The sequence below is a fragment of the Myotis lucifugus genome, unplaced genomic scaffold (assembly GCF_000147115.1).
Source record: "Myotis lucifugus unplaced genomic scaffold, Myoluc2.0 scaffold_395, whole genome shotgun sequence".
NCBI lineage: Eukaryota > Metazoa > Chordata > Mammalia > Chiroptera > Vespertilionidae > Myotis > Myotis lucifugus.
Genome location: NW_005871443.1, coordinates 846,979 through 864,914, shown reverse-complemented (window position 1 = coordinate 864,914; position 17,936 = coordinate 846,979). Strand labels below are relative to the sequence as shown.

Below are 17,936 nucleotides of genomic sequence, written 5' to 3'. Positions count from 1 at the left end.
TTTGGGAAATTAAAAAATATGTGGAAATTAAACAACACACTCTTAAATAACTAATGGCTCAAAAAAGAAATCATAAAGGGCATTTTAAAATATTTACACAATTTCATTTACCCAGACACAGAGCAAATTAAGAGAATGCAATGCTATTTTGACAGGGAAGTAAAACAAAGTAATGCTTATCTTGAGAAGCTGATTTGAAAATTTAATTAAAGTTTGCCTAGATTGGGGAACATTAAAAGTACTAACACATCATTAGTTATCACTGGTTTTTATTCTTAGCTAACAACTAACAACTCATAATAACTATTCTGGGTTTAAAGAACCCAGAATAGAAAAAAAATACATAAATAGCAGACCCTAGCATGTGCTGATGAGAAAAAACTCATAGTAAATTATTGAGATTTTTTTTTTCTGACAACTTAACAGATTGACAGACTAAGGGTATATGCAGACACTGGAGCCACACTTCAGCAAAGCACTGGAAGAGGTTTCACACATCTTGGTGGACAGGATGGAGAAACCTGGACCACTTAGGGGATCAATAATTAACTGAACAATTTTAATCTGGAGGATTATTTCTAGTTATAAGTGTTATGGACTGAACGTATGTATCCCTCCCAAAATTAATATGTTAAGACCAAACAACCCAACATGACTGTATTGGTTAAATAAGATCATCAGATCATAATGCTGGAACCTTTAAAAAATGAAGAGACACCAAAGCTCTCTCTCCAGTATGTGAAGACATAGTGAGAAGGCAGCCATCTACAAGTCAGGAAGAGAGCTCTTATCAGCACCTGGACATTATACTTTCCAGTCTCCCGAACTGTGAGAAAATGAATTTCTGTTAAGTCACCCAATCTGTGATATTTTGTTATGGCAGCCTAAGCAAACTAATATAGTTAGGGAGCTATCTCCTTTACAATGCTTTCATGGATGACTAGTTAGATTTAAAAGTCATGTATCAAATTTAATATAACTAAAAAAAACCAAACAAACCTGAGGATCATAAATAATTTTGATGCAAACTGGGTACCAAAAGGAGTCTGATAGTCTGAAAAGGTAAATCAAAACTAACAAGATGAAATTCAAAACAGATAAATATGTGATACTGCTCCTGAATACAAACAAATAAATTAAAGTAGCTAACTTTTATCAGGGTTCTTTCTATATGGCAGACACTGTCCTAAGTCTTTAACTGGTATTATCTCAATTACTCCCCACTGTAAGCCTACGAGTGAGTATTGCTGTTATTCCTATTTTTCAAGAGGGTAAATAACTTGCCAAGATCACCAAGTAGTCTGATTCCAGCCCAGACCTTTGAACCATCGCACTCCTACCACCACTCCACAGAGATGGAGGCAGAGAACAGCGAACACAGAAAGAACACTGCAAGGTATAACTAATTTTGAGTCCAAAAAGAGTCAACAGGAGTAAATAGTAATACTTTACTCTCCAAAGTAACACACTCTTAGGGTACACTTACATTAACTTATTATATTAGTGATCCTAATCTCATGTAAAATAAAATATATTTAATGTCGATTTCAATCTAGAACATTGACAAATATAGTCCTATACTACCATTAAGCCACATTAAATACCTTTTAGATATAAACAGAACATAATTTTGCTAATGAATAATTTCATTCTTGAATGAGCATGTGAAAGAGAACTTCCTTCCTCATTTGTTCCCTTAGGCTAATTTCCTAGTTCCCTTTTGTACTGGTTAAGATAAAACTGCTAGGCAAAATCACTACACCAGCTTCCTCCTCCCTCAATTTCCATAGTTATTGCCGAAACAGGTTTGGCTCAGTGGATAGAGCGTCGGCCTGCGGACTGAAAGGTCCCAGGTTCGATTCCGGTCAAGGGCATGTACCTGGGTTGCGGGCACATCCCCAGTGGGAGATGTGCAGGAGGCAGCTGATCGATGTTTCTCTCCCATCAATGTTTCTAACTATCTATCTCTCTCCCTTCCTCTCTGTAAAAAAATCAATAAAATATATTAAAAAAAAAAAATTTCCATAGTTATTATATAATCACAAGCCAGTAGCTAGATACAAGTAAGATATTTTCTTTAGTTTACCAACCAAATGACAGTGATAATAATAGAAATTTCATTTTGTTAGCAAAAAAATCTTTTCATGCAGTTTGATTAATTTGCTTGCCATACCCTTTCATCAGCTGTGCTGCTGTGAAGTAAGCAGCCATTGCTTGGTCATGTTCACTCTCAACTGCAAATGAATGTCCATATGCTATCCACGCAGGCCCGTAGGTCTTCTCAAGTGTCGTAGCTTTACTAAAATAAGAAACTTCATACAATTAATATAATATTTATTCTTAAATTGTTAATTTTATGTAAGCTAATGGTTTCAAGGACATTCAAATTAAATAAATGAGCTGTCAATACATGAAACACTACTGTAACATTTGTGTTAATTTATTTGAAACTAGAGGCCCGGTGCATGAGATTTGTGCACTCAGGGGAGGGGGGGGTACCTCAGCCCAGCCTGTGCCCTCTCACAGTCCAGGAGCCTCAGGGGATGTCCAACTGATGGCTTAGGCCTGCTCCCGGACATCCTTAACACGCTGCCATGGAAGTGGGAGAGGCTCGCCACTACGCTCACCAGCCTTGAGCTCGGCTTCTGGGCTTCTGGCTGAGTGGCGCTCTCCCTGTGGGAGCGCACTGACCACCAGGGGGTACCTCCTGTATTGAGCGTCTGCGCCCTGGTGGTCAGTGCGCCTCACAGCGACCGGTCATTCCACTGTTCGGTTATTTGCATATCACCCTTTTATTATATAGGATAAAAGAATATTTACTAGTACAAGCAAAATTTTAAGAAATTTTAGGAGAGGTCCGCACTTTTTAGGTACTATAGTTGAACCCATTAGCATTCTGTATAGAATTTATAAATATTACTTAACCCAGGAGCTTCATTTCACAACCGAGTAGGTAAATGGTGGTAGCAGCAACCATTTGGGGCCTGTTTTGTGCCAGGCAATATGATAGATGCCTTATATGCATCATCTAATCCTAATAACTTGCAAGATAAATTATTATTTATATTTTAAAGACAAGTATACTGAGGCTGGAAGACTGACATCCTACAGAAGGTGCTAGGAGAGTCACCGTGGTTCCATGAACAGGACTATATAGTCTTAAACAGTCAGTCTTCAATCAGTGACCCATTGGTGACCCAAAACAGGAAATAAAGCAAACATTACAAGACATGGAAAATACAAAGGGTGAGATTCACACTTCCTAGGATTTTATTTTCTAAGTTTTCTTTCACCCAAATGTTCCCTGTTTCATGTAGAGTCCATCACTGAAGAAGCACAGTAATTCAAAGAAGCATAGCTCAAAGAACAATTATAACACACATCATCTTCTTACTCCAGCAAAGAGCACAAGCAAGGTTTTCTAAAATACTTTACACAACTAACCAGAGAGCTCTCCCTATTTTCTTCCTAGTGCAGGATCCTTCCATGTCAACTTATTAATTTTCCCAACAATTCTGGGATACAAGTATTATATCATTTCCATTTTTAGAAAAAATATAGAGGAATTAACTTTCCTAAGGGACTGTGGCTAGTAAGTGATGGAACTTGGATGGGAATTCAAGTCAGTGTCCAAAGTTCACACGTTTCCCTTAGATCCATTTTCTATTTTGTTTACATGGAGGAAATCACAAGTATCATTATATTTTTAATCTTTAGTAATTAATTCTTCACATACAGACATTTTCCTGTACTTGAATAACTGAATAGTACTGGTTAAGTAGCTTGATTGGGCTGCATGGAGTTCCTTAAACTAAAACCACAGCAGGTCCTTATATAAGCCAGTTCACTATGCCAAGAATTCTGTATTATAGTCACTTTTACTGATCCTAATCTCATGTAAAGTTTTATGTCACTTCACGACTATTAACAAAAGACTTTCTAAAAGTAAGCAGTTAATAGTGTCTCTGTAAATGAAAAACAGAACCTTTCAAACTATTCTATAATGTTCTCTACTATTTCACATTTCTCATTTATAAATAAAAACTTAAATATGTTACAAGTTCCTTGAGAACAAGGTCTACACCACTGATTACTTTTGTCTCCCTCATGACATCATATACAAGCAAGATACATAACTAATGCAACTGAACTAAATCTGCCAAAGAAAACATTTTTTCTTTTACACTGCTTTTAAAATACTTTCTATTTATTGCATTAAAGCAGATGAGCAAAAAATCTCTCTACAGGTTCATTAGAGTGAGGAAGACAATAAATTCGTACCTGAGATATCTTCTGGCATGTTCATTCTTATGACCAACCATGAGATAATAGCATCCCACTGCAAACCAAGAAACCTACAAAGTTCAAAATTTACCATGACCAAAGATCTGAACTTTGAATTAAAAATATCTAGCAAATTAGGCCAGAGGGTGGATGAGGTGTTCCATCCCATATTCTAGTTCAAGTTAGAAGAGAACCAAATCTCCACAGCCCTTTCTCAAGAGGCCTTCAATTACTTCCCTGAAGCACTGAACACAAGACGAGGCTACTGAACACTTCCTATTTCAAACCCACTCTGAATCCTGGCCTCTCACCTGCACTACGAATCTTCCCTGACTCTGGTTCCATATTGCTAGCTGACATCTCTTGCACTAGTTTTGCCTCTTTATAAATTATTTTCACACTGGTCTAAGGTGTAAACTGAGACTTGGGCCCTGATTCTTGACTTCTGTCTCTAAGGACACAGTTTCTGATTCCACTTTCAATTTCTAGGTCTTAGTTCTGACCCATGGCAGTTTGGAAGACACAATGATTCAAATCAGTGCACAATCCAGTAAGGTACCTTATGTATGCAACATGAGAAAGCTACCAAGCATTTACTAGCATTACTTATGAGAGGTGGGAGTGTGATTTTGACTTTCAATATTGTATTTTTCTATATGTTGAGTATTTTTAATAATAAGCATATACTGTATAATTTCTATAATAAAAAAAGATCTTTGTTTTAAGTTATGTTTCAATACACTAAAAAAAAACCTTCATGGATTGAGAAAGTTAATGCTGCTTCTATTATCATAAGCACTAAGAGATTCTGCTCCAACACCTCAAAATAAAACATATTTGGTTACATTTAAATACAAGCTGTCTAAATACTAGTTAAGCATTTTCTTTAAATTCAAGTAAGAAAAAACACTGTAAGAAAAAATTGTTTATATTTACTTACAGGGTTGCTAGGATATAAATCCACCAATTTATGAGAAAGATAGAAAAGTTCTACATTAGGAAAAAAAAGAAAAAATTATTCACATCAAATGAATTTTAAGACATGACTTTCCCCCAGTCATAATTCTTCACAATCATATAAATGTTGTTCTCACAGCAATGATTTCATTCTTTTTTTTTCTTTTTAGAATCAAAATTCATTTACCCAATAAAATATAGAAACACCAAGGGTTGGATACTATGGCTGTTTTATTCAAACCCCCACCCCTAGACACAATTCTTTACCTGGTGCCCGACCCATAAGTAGGCACTGAGCACTTGCTGAGTGACTTGAAAATTAGAATGACACATGGTAAAGCACTTCATGGTCCTTAAGAGATGATTTCAAAGCACCTACCTATCTTAACAACTCATGTCTCTTACTCCAGGGGCCTATCATGGACCATCTTAATCACCCACAACCAGTTTGGTTGACCAAACTTTCAAGTTTATGATTTCCTCTTGAATAATATGTGAGTCCTTGGCATGTCACGATGGTGTTTCCTACATGCAGCCTTGAATTCATTAGACCAGGGCAGCTGGAGCAGCTGCATCTCCAACAAGATGCCAGGAGATAGGATGCTGTCAGTCATAGACCACACTTGAAGCGGCAGGGATTTGGAGTTAAGAGTGGCTAGCTTTTTCTTTTGACAGGACTCATTATTCAGCCTAAAAGATTTAAAGGCGAATACAGTCCAAACACAACTAAATGTTTCTAAAATGTTAAGATATGGAAAACCTGAGCAAAAAAATCTGCCTGCTTCCAACTTCTAAAAAGTTATTGACTTTTGCCATATCAGTTTGCTTTACAGAAAAAAAGAAAAAAAAGGCAGAACTGCCACTTAACACTTAAACCACAAATTACATTTGAGACAAGGGAGCAGGAAGCAGGGATAAAGAAATAGAGTGTTCTGTTGAGATAACAGAATAGACCATTGGTTGGTTTGATAAGCATTTCTTCTCCCAGTTGTTACTTTTATTATAGAACTTCATTATGTTATAACCTATGACTTCAACTATCCAGGACTTGTGAGACAGAATTTCAAGAGTTAACAGAAAAATTCTTACCATTTGCTTTATTCAGCTCCACAAGTGTCCCTATATGTACAGGTAAACAATTTGCATGGAAAGGATCTTTTTCCATTACTCTGAAAGTTAAAGCAATACATTACTAACCCAGAAACAGTACAATACCCATAATTAGTTATGATTAAGTAGTCATTATTGCATTATGTACAATATTGTGGATTATAATAATTCTTTTACTTTCTTAACACATTATTAGGTTATAAGTGAAAAGGAAAATTCCAGTTTGGAAGGAATAAAGATAAATATCGCATACATTTACTTTAAATCAGTGGAACTGTAACATTAAATAAGTAGTCCAATTATTTAGAATCAAAAACAATGTGAAATATAAAACAGATCACAAGTATTTATCAATTAAAATTTTTGTGAATTCAAGGATTTATGCAACCCTAAAGATCCACTAAAAATGGTGCGTGTGATTTAGTAAAGGACAAGTTTGAACTATGTACACTGGAAAACTTGTAAGATGGGTTGGCTAGTCAGTGAGCCTGACTAAACACTAGTACCTACTGGATTTTATTAGTCTCTAACAAAGAAGAGAGTTTATAAAACTAGTTCCAGAATGGTATTTTCAAACTTGCAGACTATCGAAGACTGAAATGAGGGACATGTATACCCCCCAGTTAATGGAATAACCCTCTTTCGTATTCTGCAAAGTAGTAAAGGCAACTTAATTACCATCAATTAGTTCAAGATTACTCAGAAAGCATGCCCCATGCATATCTTAGATGAAATGTTCCTACAGAAAAATAAGCGGATATACTTACACAGAAGTAAGCTTGTAGCACATTTTAAAATCACAGTTATAATAATGTCTTTCAGCTAAAGATACTACCACATCCAGATTCTCTTGCAAACCATCTACAGACTCGGGGATGATAGTTTCACTCGGTTTATTATACTGAAACAGAGGAAGGTAAACGTAAGCTCAATGAGCTATACCAAGTCAAAAGTCAGATTCAATCTGACCCAAGTGTTTAAAGGATTTACATAAGGACACGTGTGAGCCTCTGGAAACATTTTTAACTTCAAGACTCATCAGTACTCCTCCCAATGAGTTTAATTTTGGGGCTCGTCCGTTGGTCTAGGGGTATGATTCTCGCCTTGGGTGAGTTTAATTTTATTCTCAATTTTATCACAGAATTCCATGATAGGAAGTATTTTACAAAGCAGAAGTTCAGGGCGCATAAGAAAAAAATCCTCATTTTCATGCAACATCATTCCATTTATCTGATAGTTCAATCTTTTAATGTAAGGAGTCCCTGAGAGGAAGACATATTTTTGGAAGCTTTTTAAGAAATCATATATTTTGCCCTAGCTGGTTTGGCTTAGTGGATAGAGCTTTGGCCTGCAGAGTGAAAGGTCCCAGGTTCGATTCCCAGGCAGGGCACATGCCCAGGGTTTTGGGCTTGATCCCCAGTAGGGGGCGTGCAGGAGGCAGCCAATTAATGATTCTCATCATTGATGTTTCTATCTCTCTCTTCCTCTCTGAAATCAATAAAAATATATTTAAAAAAAAAACACGAAAAAGAAATCATATATTTTAAATAATCTAAATCTATTCTTGCAAATGTGCTAGATTAATAAAAATTTCTAAAAATTTAACTAGTAAAAGAATAGAGGCCAAATTGAATGAAAGAAATAAGATACTTGCATAAAGCAAATACTAACTTTGTGTTTTCACTTACCTTTTTTAATTTGTTCTCAAATAGAAAACGTAGCAATTCCTGTTCTTCAGTACAGAGCTTATTAAGAGGTAGTGATTCAAGAAGTTCTTTTTCTTAAAAACATTGAGAAAAAATAATGTCATCACAATATTTATGGGGGGGAGCAGAGTCAGCAATGAAAAATATTTTTCTATAGTTCTTGGTCTAAATAAGTCAAACTCAAAAAAGGAAATAACAAGATCAACGTGTACTAGAGAAAGCTAAGACAGTGGTTCAGGCCCAGGTGATGAGGACTACCTGGAGCAGGGGTCCTCAAACTTTTTAAACAGGGGGCCAGTTCACTGTCCCTCAGACCGTTGGAGGGCCGGACTATAGTTTAAAAAAAAACTATGAACAAATTCCTATGCACACTGCACATATCTTATTTTGAAGTAAAAAAACAAAACGGGAATAAATACAATATTTGTATTTGCATGTGGCCCGCGGGCCGTAGTTTGAGGACCCCTGACCTGGAGGGCTATGCTACCACCAGGACATTTCCCAGCCTCAGCACACTGCACTTTGCGTGGATAATTCTCTGTTGTGTTGGCTGTCCTATGCACACAGGATATTTAGCAGGATCTCTGGCCTCTGCCCACTAGCAATCAGCAGCAACCTCCACCCTCCCTCCCTCCCCATGCCCAAGTTATGTCAATCAAAAATGTCTCTAGATACTGCTCAATGTCCCCTAGGAGGCAAAAATCACCCTGTTTGAGAACCACCGCACTAGGCTAAAATATGTTTGAATCTCATTAATATAACATCCCCATTTTCTCTCTGTTTCCCTTGCTTATCCACCTCACATCACTGCCAATGCTCTGGGTCATTAATTTTCAACCTTTTTCATCTCATGGCACATACAATCTAATTACTAAAATTCTGCGGCACATCAAAAAATATATTTTTTTGCCGATCTGATAAAAAAAAATAGGTTAAGGTTTGATTCATTACACCAAACGGCTATTGTGTTTGCCGGCTGTTGTCATTTTCTTATTTGACAATCTAAGGGAGAAGAGGACTAAATAGGTATTACTTTAGAATTTTTCTTGCGGCACACTGGTTGAAAATCGCTGCTCTAGGTCAATGGTTCTTGGCCCTTATCATACCTTAGGATCATCTGGAAGCCTTAAACCATGCCAGAGCTTCCCACCAGAGATTCTGATTCAACTGGTCTGGAGTTGGGACCTGTACACTGAGGTTTTTAAAGCTCCTCGGGGATTTAAAATGCAGTCAGGTTGAGAGCCACGTAATCAGATACTGAAATCTTGTTTATATTACCTCAAATCACTCCTCAAAAATATGGTCTCGTCACATCACAATCCCTAAAGATTCTGCCTGCAACAGGAACTGCCCAGTATTGTATTCTGTAATGCATTTCATATTTGAAGACACTAAGGAAGTTAATAGGTCTATTTAAATCTAAATCTGTACATAGCCTGCTGTTGACTCACAGATTTCAGAGGAAAAACACACACAAAAAGAATATCAATTGTGCTAAACATACAAACACCTGAGTTTCCAAACCTTCTTGGGCTGTCAACATGTGGTGTGATGTCAAAAGATCAAATGCTTCAAAACAATAGACATCGAGCTTCAAAGCTTCTTTATAGCTATAGGTAGCTAGGGTTCGGTTATCTAGAGCGTCATAGATTTTTCCTCGTAAAAGACAAATAGAACTCTTTATCTGTTGGAAAAATATGATGAGTCACATACTAAGCCAATACTTTTAAACTTAATTTATCAAAAATGTTATATAATCTGAAGGCCCAGGACTTTTTTTTTTAATCCAAAAGGATTTTTCCACCCCACTGTCAGGCATAGTATAAATAGAAACATAAAGGCAAATGAAACTTCTCTAATCCATCTTCCCGAGGCTCTCTTCATTTCAGCACTCCTTTATAGTGAATGTGTCACTGCTACTTTTTTCATTACCTGTTTTTCTCAAATAGAGTAAGGATTTTGAGATGGCAAACAGCACCGATATACTGAATCAAACTTTAACAGTTTAATAGGTAGATCTCAATGAAAGGATCTTAGTAACTATTAGAAAACTGGCAGCAATGTAGCATAGTGGCTAGGAGCATGGCTTTCTGGAACTGAACAGACCTGAGTTCAAATTCCAGTTCTGATACTTAGTGACCTTGGACAAGTGATGTAACCTCTCTTGGCCTGTTTCCTTTTCTCATCTAAAGGGCTCTGTGAGGAGTAGAGATGATAGTCTCTGTAGAGCTAGCACATGGTAAGGTGCTTACACAGTAGTTACCTCACTATCATCATCAACAAGAGAATGTAAAAATCTGATTGATGTTCCAGACTCTGAATCTCAAGAAACACATAACTGAGCTAAAGGTTAAAACTGGTACAGGGCTGAAGAACATTCATCATAAAATCAAAATTTAAAAAACACTGGAGGACCTTATGAGAGAATCTTAGACCTATGCAGTATCCAATAAGTTATTTTTAAAAAAGTATTTTAATAATACATTACAAATAAATCATGTATTTCTTAGCAGATAAGTTAATGGATAAGAAGTCCAAAGATAATAATACCAAGCTCCCTCACAAATGCATTTCTTAGCAGAAAAATGAATGTGCACTTCTTACTACATAAAATAGACAAACAGTACAAAAGAGAGAGAAATACCTAAAAATGTATAGTATTCCTACATTTTTGAGGTGACTTACAAGTTCCTCATTAACAGTTATAAAAAATAACTGGAAAAATGGGGGAAGTGATGGGTAACGGCTACACAGTCCAGGGTTTCTTTCTACAATTGATTGTGGTGAGGGTTGTACAGCTCTGTGAATATACTAAAAGCCAGGCAACTGTACATTTTAAATGAATGAATTACATGGCATGTGAATTATTTATCGAGAAAGCTGTTAAAAAAAAAAGGAATAACAATCCAGATTAGTAATCTGAATATGGATGTCATCTATTATTATATAACCTCTGCCAGCAAGGAATTTGCAATTTCATGCAAATAGAAAGTATATAAACTGAAATACACAAGTATCCTATATAATAAAAGTGTAATATGCTAAGTCCACTCAACCGCTCGCTATGACGTGCACTGACTACCAGGGGCAGATAGTCAACCAGTTGACCAATCACTATGACATGCACTGATCACCAGGGGGTAGACACTCTGACCGGTAGGTTAGCTTGCTGCTGGGGTCCGGCCGATTGGGACTGAGCAAGACGGGCAGGACATGCCTTGGAGCCCCCCGTGGTTCCTTCCCAGCTGGCCAACCTCCTGCGTCCCTCCCCGGACCTGATCGTGCACCGGTGGGGTCCCTCGGCCTAGCCTGTGACTTCTCGCAATTCGGGACCCCTTGGGGGATGTTGGAGAGCCAGTTTTGGCCCAATCCCACAGGCCAGGCCAAGGGAACCCAGTGGTGCATGAATCCGTGCACCGGGCCTCTAGTCATAAATAAAACACCAAAGTTTCTTGGGAGTAGGTACAAACACTGTTGAAACTCAGTAAGGTAAAGACTATGCCACCTGTGGGGAGTAGTTTAAGGCATCAAATGGAAGGAAGATCTCAAGTCAGCTTAGTGCAGATTCAAACATCTGAGAACATGATTATTACTGCTTCCAACTGATGGCTCAAAAGGGTCTCGAAATTGTTTTGAATTTTGGTGGGCAAATTAGTAGGCAACCAATATGCTTGCTAATTCTTACTGATGTTACTGAAGCATGCTTAGTATAGTATTACTTACTGAGGACTGTGACATTTCCCAGTCGTTGGGGGTGTCTTTCAAGCCACTTTCATCCTTTAAATACTTCTCAAATAATCGTTTGTTGATAGGCTCCTCCATATCAAGAATATCGAGAGCCTGCTGATGCTCTTTCGCAGCATACTATGTAGAAAACAGAAATACCGTTCGTCAGCCATGACTTCAAACACTAAACATAGAAACAAATACTGTAGATTTCATGGATTTGTTTTCAAAAGAGACTATGAGAGAGAAACATTGGTCAGCTGCCTCTTCTATGTGCCCCGACCGAGATTGAATCTGCAAATTAGGTATATGCCCTGACCGGGAATTGAACCCACAACCTTTTGGTGTATGGGATGACACTCCAACGAACTGAACCACCTGACCAGGACAATACTATCCTATATAATAAAAGACTAATATGCAAATCGACCGAATAGCAGAACGACCGGTCGCTATGATGCACACTGACCACCAGGGGGCAGATGCTCAACGCAGGAGCTGCCTCCTGGTGGTCAGTGTGCTCCCACAGGGGGAGCACCGCTCAGCCACAAGCTAGGCTCACAGCTGGTGAGCGCAGTGGCGGTGACGAGAGCCTCTCCTACCTCTGCAGCAGCGCTAAGGATGTCCGACTGCCAGCTTAGGCCCGCTCCCTGTGGCAGTTGAGAGGGCGCAGGCAGGGCTGAGGGACCATCCCCCTCAAATTTTGTGTGCTGGACCTCTGGTAGATTTTAAAAGGTTAATGAATATTATACCCATTCATTACTTAAATTGAAAAGTGTCTAGCCCAACCAGTGTGCTCAGTGGTTGAGAACTGACCCATGAACCAGGAGGTCACGGTTCAATTCCTGGTCAGTGCACATGCCTGGGTTTCGGGCAAGAGGCAGCCAATTGATGATGCTCTTTCATCATTGATGCTTCTATCTCTCTTTCCCTCTCCCTTCCCCTATGAAATCAATAAAAACATATTTTAAAAAACTTTAGCCGAAACCGGTTTGGCTCAGTGGATAGAGCGTCGGCCCATGAACCAGGAGGTCACGGTTCAATTCCTGGTCAGTGCACATGCCTGGGTTTCGGGCAAGAGGCAGCCAATCGATGATGCTCTTTCATCATTGATGCTTCTATCTCTCTCTCCCTCTCCCTTCCCCTATGAAATCAATAAAAACATATTTTAAAAAACTTTAATATCTAAAGTGGAATTTTCTTCATGCATGCAGAGAATCAATATTTTATAGCAAGCAATATTAAAGAAAAGAACATTTCCTCACAAAATACTAATCTGCCAAACTCTATCATTAGAATTCTTACACATATGTGAGGGATGCATAACATTCACATAATTGAACTTTTACCAAATAAAAAGGAAACTGAGAGGATACTTACATGACATCTAGCTGCAAGGTAGCGGCAAGATTCATACAACTAGAAAAGAAATTAATCTATTAAAATAGTGGTCAAGATACTGTGCATCTTCATTCTAAAAGAAAACTATGAGGATGAAATAAAGCTATTTTCATAATTTCTCCTTTTACTCTTGTAGAGAAAAAAAATCCAGCCTTTTTTAACCCCTACGCATCATAAACCTACTGTTTACTAGGCACTGAAGAGTCAAAAAGGAGCGAGGGCCTGCTCTCTGGGAGGTTACATCAGGGGAGACATAAACACAGCAGTTCTTTCACAAACGGAAAGAGGGCATAAAAAGTACTTGCCACTTGAGGAAGAAAACATCTGCAGGGGAGAAGGTAAGTGAGGAGTTACTCAGCATTCTAGGCACTGAGTCCGAATAATCGCCACTAGTACAAGGTAGTACAAGTATTCAGCGAGTGTTACACGTACTGATGGTGGTAGGAGGTTAGAAGAAGACTGGTGAGAAATCATAAAGGAGTCGATTCATGTGTCTGATCTTATCCTGTAGGAAATGGGAAATCACTGAACGATATTGTCAGTGGCACCATCAGATCTGTGTTTCAGGAAGACCACCCCTGTGAGAGTTTAAAAATGAACTGGAGTCGGAAGGTGGGGAGTGGGAAAGATGTTACTGGAGAAAAGAGACAAGAGACAAAAACAACAAAACAGACAAATTAAAGGCCTGACATGTATGAGTGGTAACAAGGTAGAAAGGACTATCCATAATTTCAGAGCTATTTTAGAAAACAGAATTTTTAAAACTTGGTGACTAGAGGTGGGAAGGAAAAACAAAGTGACTGAGATTAGGAATAGCAAAATTAAATCCTTTTAAATAATTTTCACATAAAACAAACACCTACGATACTAATTTAAGGACATTTTTAAAAAGCTTTGAGAAGCTTTAACGTTCATACAATCACTTACTTTATCTAGTTTTCGTGACCGAAGTGCATGAGCTGCTCTATGATATTGTGCTGTCAGGTAAAGACACTGAGCCAACCAATAAATGTCCTGGGGTTCCTCTGGAAGGGAAAAATTACATAATTGGGTCAGAGGTACAAGGTAAAATAGAAAGATTTTTAAAGATAGAGAAATTTTAAAAAATTAGGATTTGTCACTTACCATGAGAGAGTGAAGCTACTTTATCTGCCCAAAACAGAGCACTTTGATACTGTTGCTGTATAAGAAAAAAGTGATAATTTCCCTGTTATTTCAAATTTTAAACAAATCTCTAATATTATTAGAATGTGATATTTTTTTACATGCAGTAGGGGTCTATCAATTATATCTTTATCTTATAGCTCAGATAGGTAAGTTTTAGTTCAATGATATAATAAAAAAATATTGTAAGATCATTATATATATATATATAGTTCAACAAGGCAGAGTTTTAAAATAAACATATACACTGCAAAAATGTATCAGCAGGTACTAGCATAAAAACAGAGATATAGATCAATGGACTAGAATAGAGAGCCCAGAAATAAGTCCTCACTTATATGGTCAATTAATCTATGACAAAGGAGGCAAGGATATACAATGGGGTAAACATGGTCTCTTCAATAAGTGGTACTAGGAAAAATGAAGACACATGCAAAAAAAAAAAAAAAAGACATCAGACCACACGCAAAAATAAACTCAAAATAGACTAAAGACTTAAATTTAAGACCTAAAACCATAAAACTTCTAGAAGAAAACATAGGCAGTAAACTCTGACATCACTCTTAGCAATATCTTTTTAGATATATCTTGGGCAAGGGCAACAAAAGGAAAAATAAACAAAATTTGACTACATCAAAATAAAGTTTTTGCAGTGAAGGAAACCATCAACAAAACGAGACGACCTACTGAATGGGAAAAAGTATTCAGAAGTGATACATCTGCCCTAACCGGTTTGGCTCAGTGGATAGAGCATCAGCCTGCGGACTGAAAGGTCCCAGGTTCGATTCCGGTCAAGGGCATGTACCTTGGTTGCGGGCACATCCCCAGTAGGGGGTGTGCAGGAGGCAGCTGATCGATGTTTCTCTCTCATCGATGTTTCTAACTCTCTATCCCTCTCCCTTCCTCTCTGTAAAAAATCAATGAAATATATTTTTTAAAAAAGAAGTGATACATCTGATAAAGTGTTAACATCCAAAATAACACCCAAAACACAAACAATCCAATTAAAAAATGGGCAAAAAACTTGAATAAACATTTCTCCAAAGAGGACATACAGATGCCCAATAGATATGAAAAAATGCTTAATGTCACTAGTCACCAGGCAGATGCAAATTAAAATAAAAATGAGATATCACCTCACACCTACCAGAATGGATATCATCAATAAATCAACAAATAAGTGCTGGTAGAATGTGGATAAGAAGGGAACCCTTGTACACTGTTGGTGGGATTACAAATTGGTGCAGCCACTATGAAAAACAGTATGGAGTTTCCATTAAAAATGAAAAACAGAACTATCTTATGACCCAGCAATTCTGCTTCTGGCCAAGCCCTGGGTATTTCTCCAAAGAAAACCAAAACACTAATTCAAAAGTTACGTGCACCCCTATGATCATTTCAGGATACTCACAACAGCCAAGATATGGAAGTAACCTAGTGGACATCAGTAGATGAGCGCACAAAGAAGATACGGTGTGTGTGTGGGGGGGAGAGAGGGGCGTCCAAAAAAATGTATGCACACTCTTTGAATAATTATAAAGGCAGTGTTTATTAAAATACATTTCATTTTCAGAACTGAGCTATCAGCTGCTCAAGTGTGTATACATTTCTGGGACACCCTATGTATATACTATTACTTAGCAGTAAAAATGATTAAAATCTGCCATTTGCAACAACATGTATGGACCTAGAGGGTAAGTGAAATAAGTCAGACAGAAAGGCAAATATCGTATGATTTTACTCATAAATGGAATCTAAAAAAAAAAACAAAACACCCCAAAACAGAAACAGACCCTTAAGATATAGAGAACAAGCTGATAGTTGTCAAAGGAGGGGAGTGAGGGGATGGAATAGAATAGTTTTAAAAACAGAACAAAATTATGAGCAGGTATCTTAAAATAGTAGGTAATTTAAGTGATTATTTTGCAGTAGCTAGTCACTAGCAGTGGTTCTCAATTTCTCTACAACCCTTGCCTCAGTCCTCCGGGATTCAAATCAGGAACTCAGTTGCCCAAGTGGGAGGAGGAATGCTGACAGACAGATGGTTACAAATCTGCTCATGTTAAGGGCGGGACCCAGGCCTGTCTCACTCCGCACAGCACCCCGGCGCCAGAGGAGAGTGCTCGGGAGGCATGTGTTCAGCTAACTGGCTCGCGGTAACCGGAACGGCGCCCTGCGAAGTCCTGCGGACCCGGGGCAGCAGCGTCTCACAACCCATCCTGGACGTCTCACTCAACAGGCTTTTCCCTCCCGCCCGTGGCTTCCGATCTGTTGGGAGAGCGTGCATTTTACTAAAATTTAAGTGACATCCGATTAAACTGATGCTGCTGATTCTGGAGACGCTTCTGTCCGTAAGCACTGCTGGCTGTTCACTGCAGGGCGGTGCAGGGAACACAGATGTAGTTTCCGGCGCTGATTTGAGGCCACGGGCTTGTCGGTATCTTTATTCGCTTAAATTCGGCCCCATGAGAATGACAACTTCTCCCACATTTTCTATTAGCTAGCTAAATTCAAAGGCCACCCTGCAGCTTTCCTCCTAAAATAATGCTTCAATTTCCACTCGGCAGCAAGTCTGCCTTGAGCACCTACTGTGTGCCCAGGAGTTAGGCGGCGGCCGGCGGGGCCTTGGGTGCCGGTAAGGCTCCCCCTGCGTTTAGGGGGCTTTCTTCCATTTTCCGGGTCCCTCGTCCTCGCGGCTGCAGAGACGGCCCAGGCCCGGCCGAGCCCTGCACCACCGAACCCCAGACCGCAGTTCCCCGGAGGGAAAGGGCCGCGGCGGGCTCCCCTTCCCCCGGCCCCGCGCTCCTCCCCGGGTCGGCCCGCCCACCTGGTCCAGGTACTGCCGGGACGCGCTTCCCGCAGCCGCTCCAGGTTCATGGGCCGCGCTTGCCGCTGCCGGGGGTCCGGACGAGCGCCCTCCACCGCGCGCCTTCCTTCCCGCTGCCCGCGGAGCAGACCCGGAGCCCAGCCCCGCGCCGCGATCGCCCTAACCCCGGCTGAACTGACAGGACCCGCGCTGCAGCCGCCGAGGTCCTTCCGCTCCGGGCCAGGCCGCTCCCCGGAAGTCCTCCGCCAAGGCGTCCCCTCCGGCGCCAGAAACTGGTGTCGCGCTGTTTGGTTCCGAGGCGCTCTCTGAGCCGTGGGTGGCCGGGGTCTGTGGGTGACCTGGACGCCTTTGCTCTGCGATTGGGGTGCCCGAGCCCGTGCAGCCCATTTACATGTCCCCGCATCGTTCACGCGGTGACTGGTTCTCGGCGGGGCGCGGGCACCCAGGGTCCAGGCCTGGCTTTGAGTTCAGCCCCGGTTCCCTGGTGTTGGGTAAGTTACATGGTTCCAATGTGCCGCGTTTTTTCTCACGTGGAAAATTAACGGTACCCACCTCAGAGACTGATCGTGAGTGTTAATAAGCGCTCACTTGATGTATATAAACTTTTACTATTGTCGTCGCATCCAAGTGTCTCTTTCAGATTGTCTTTTGGCAAACAAACCCAAAAGGTAAAGAACACTGTGATAAAAAAAAACAAGTAAAAACTAAAAAAAACTTGATCTAGTCAAACTTTGGATCCATACAATGGAATATTATGCAGC

General features: G+C 39.5%; 1 protein-coding gene across 1 annotated transcript in view; it reads right to left on the bottom strand.

The window, feature by feature from the left end:
- Positions 1 to 17,408, bottom strand: part of CDC16 (cell division cycle 16) — a 35,567-nt gene extending 18,159 nt beyond the window's left edge. The window contains 13 exon segments of the mRNA XM_006109762.3: positions 2,174 to 2,299; positions 4,282 to 4,355; positions 5,225 to 5,274; positions 6,331 to 6,410; positions 7,119 to 7,252; positions 8,040 to 8,131; positions 9,582 to 9,741; positions 11,781 to 11,921; positions 13,164 to 13,202; positions 14,112 to 14,209; positions 14,310 to 14,364; positions 17,176 to 17,199; positions 17,202 to 17,408. Of these exon segments, the coding sequence (XP_006109824.1) occupies positions 2,174 to 2,299; positions 4,282 to 4,355; positions 5,225 to 5,274; positions 6,331 to 6,410; positions 7,119 to 7,252; positions 8,040 to 8,131; positions 9,582 to 9,741; positions 11,781 to 11,921; positions 13,164 to 13,202; positions 14,112 to 14,209; positions 14,310 to 14,364; positions 17,176 to 17,199; positions 17,202 to 17,225 (1,097 nt within the window). The 5' untranslated portion in view covers positions 17,226 to 17,408.
- Between the last annotated feature and the right edge of the window lie 528 nt (positions 17,409 to 17,936).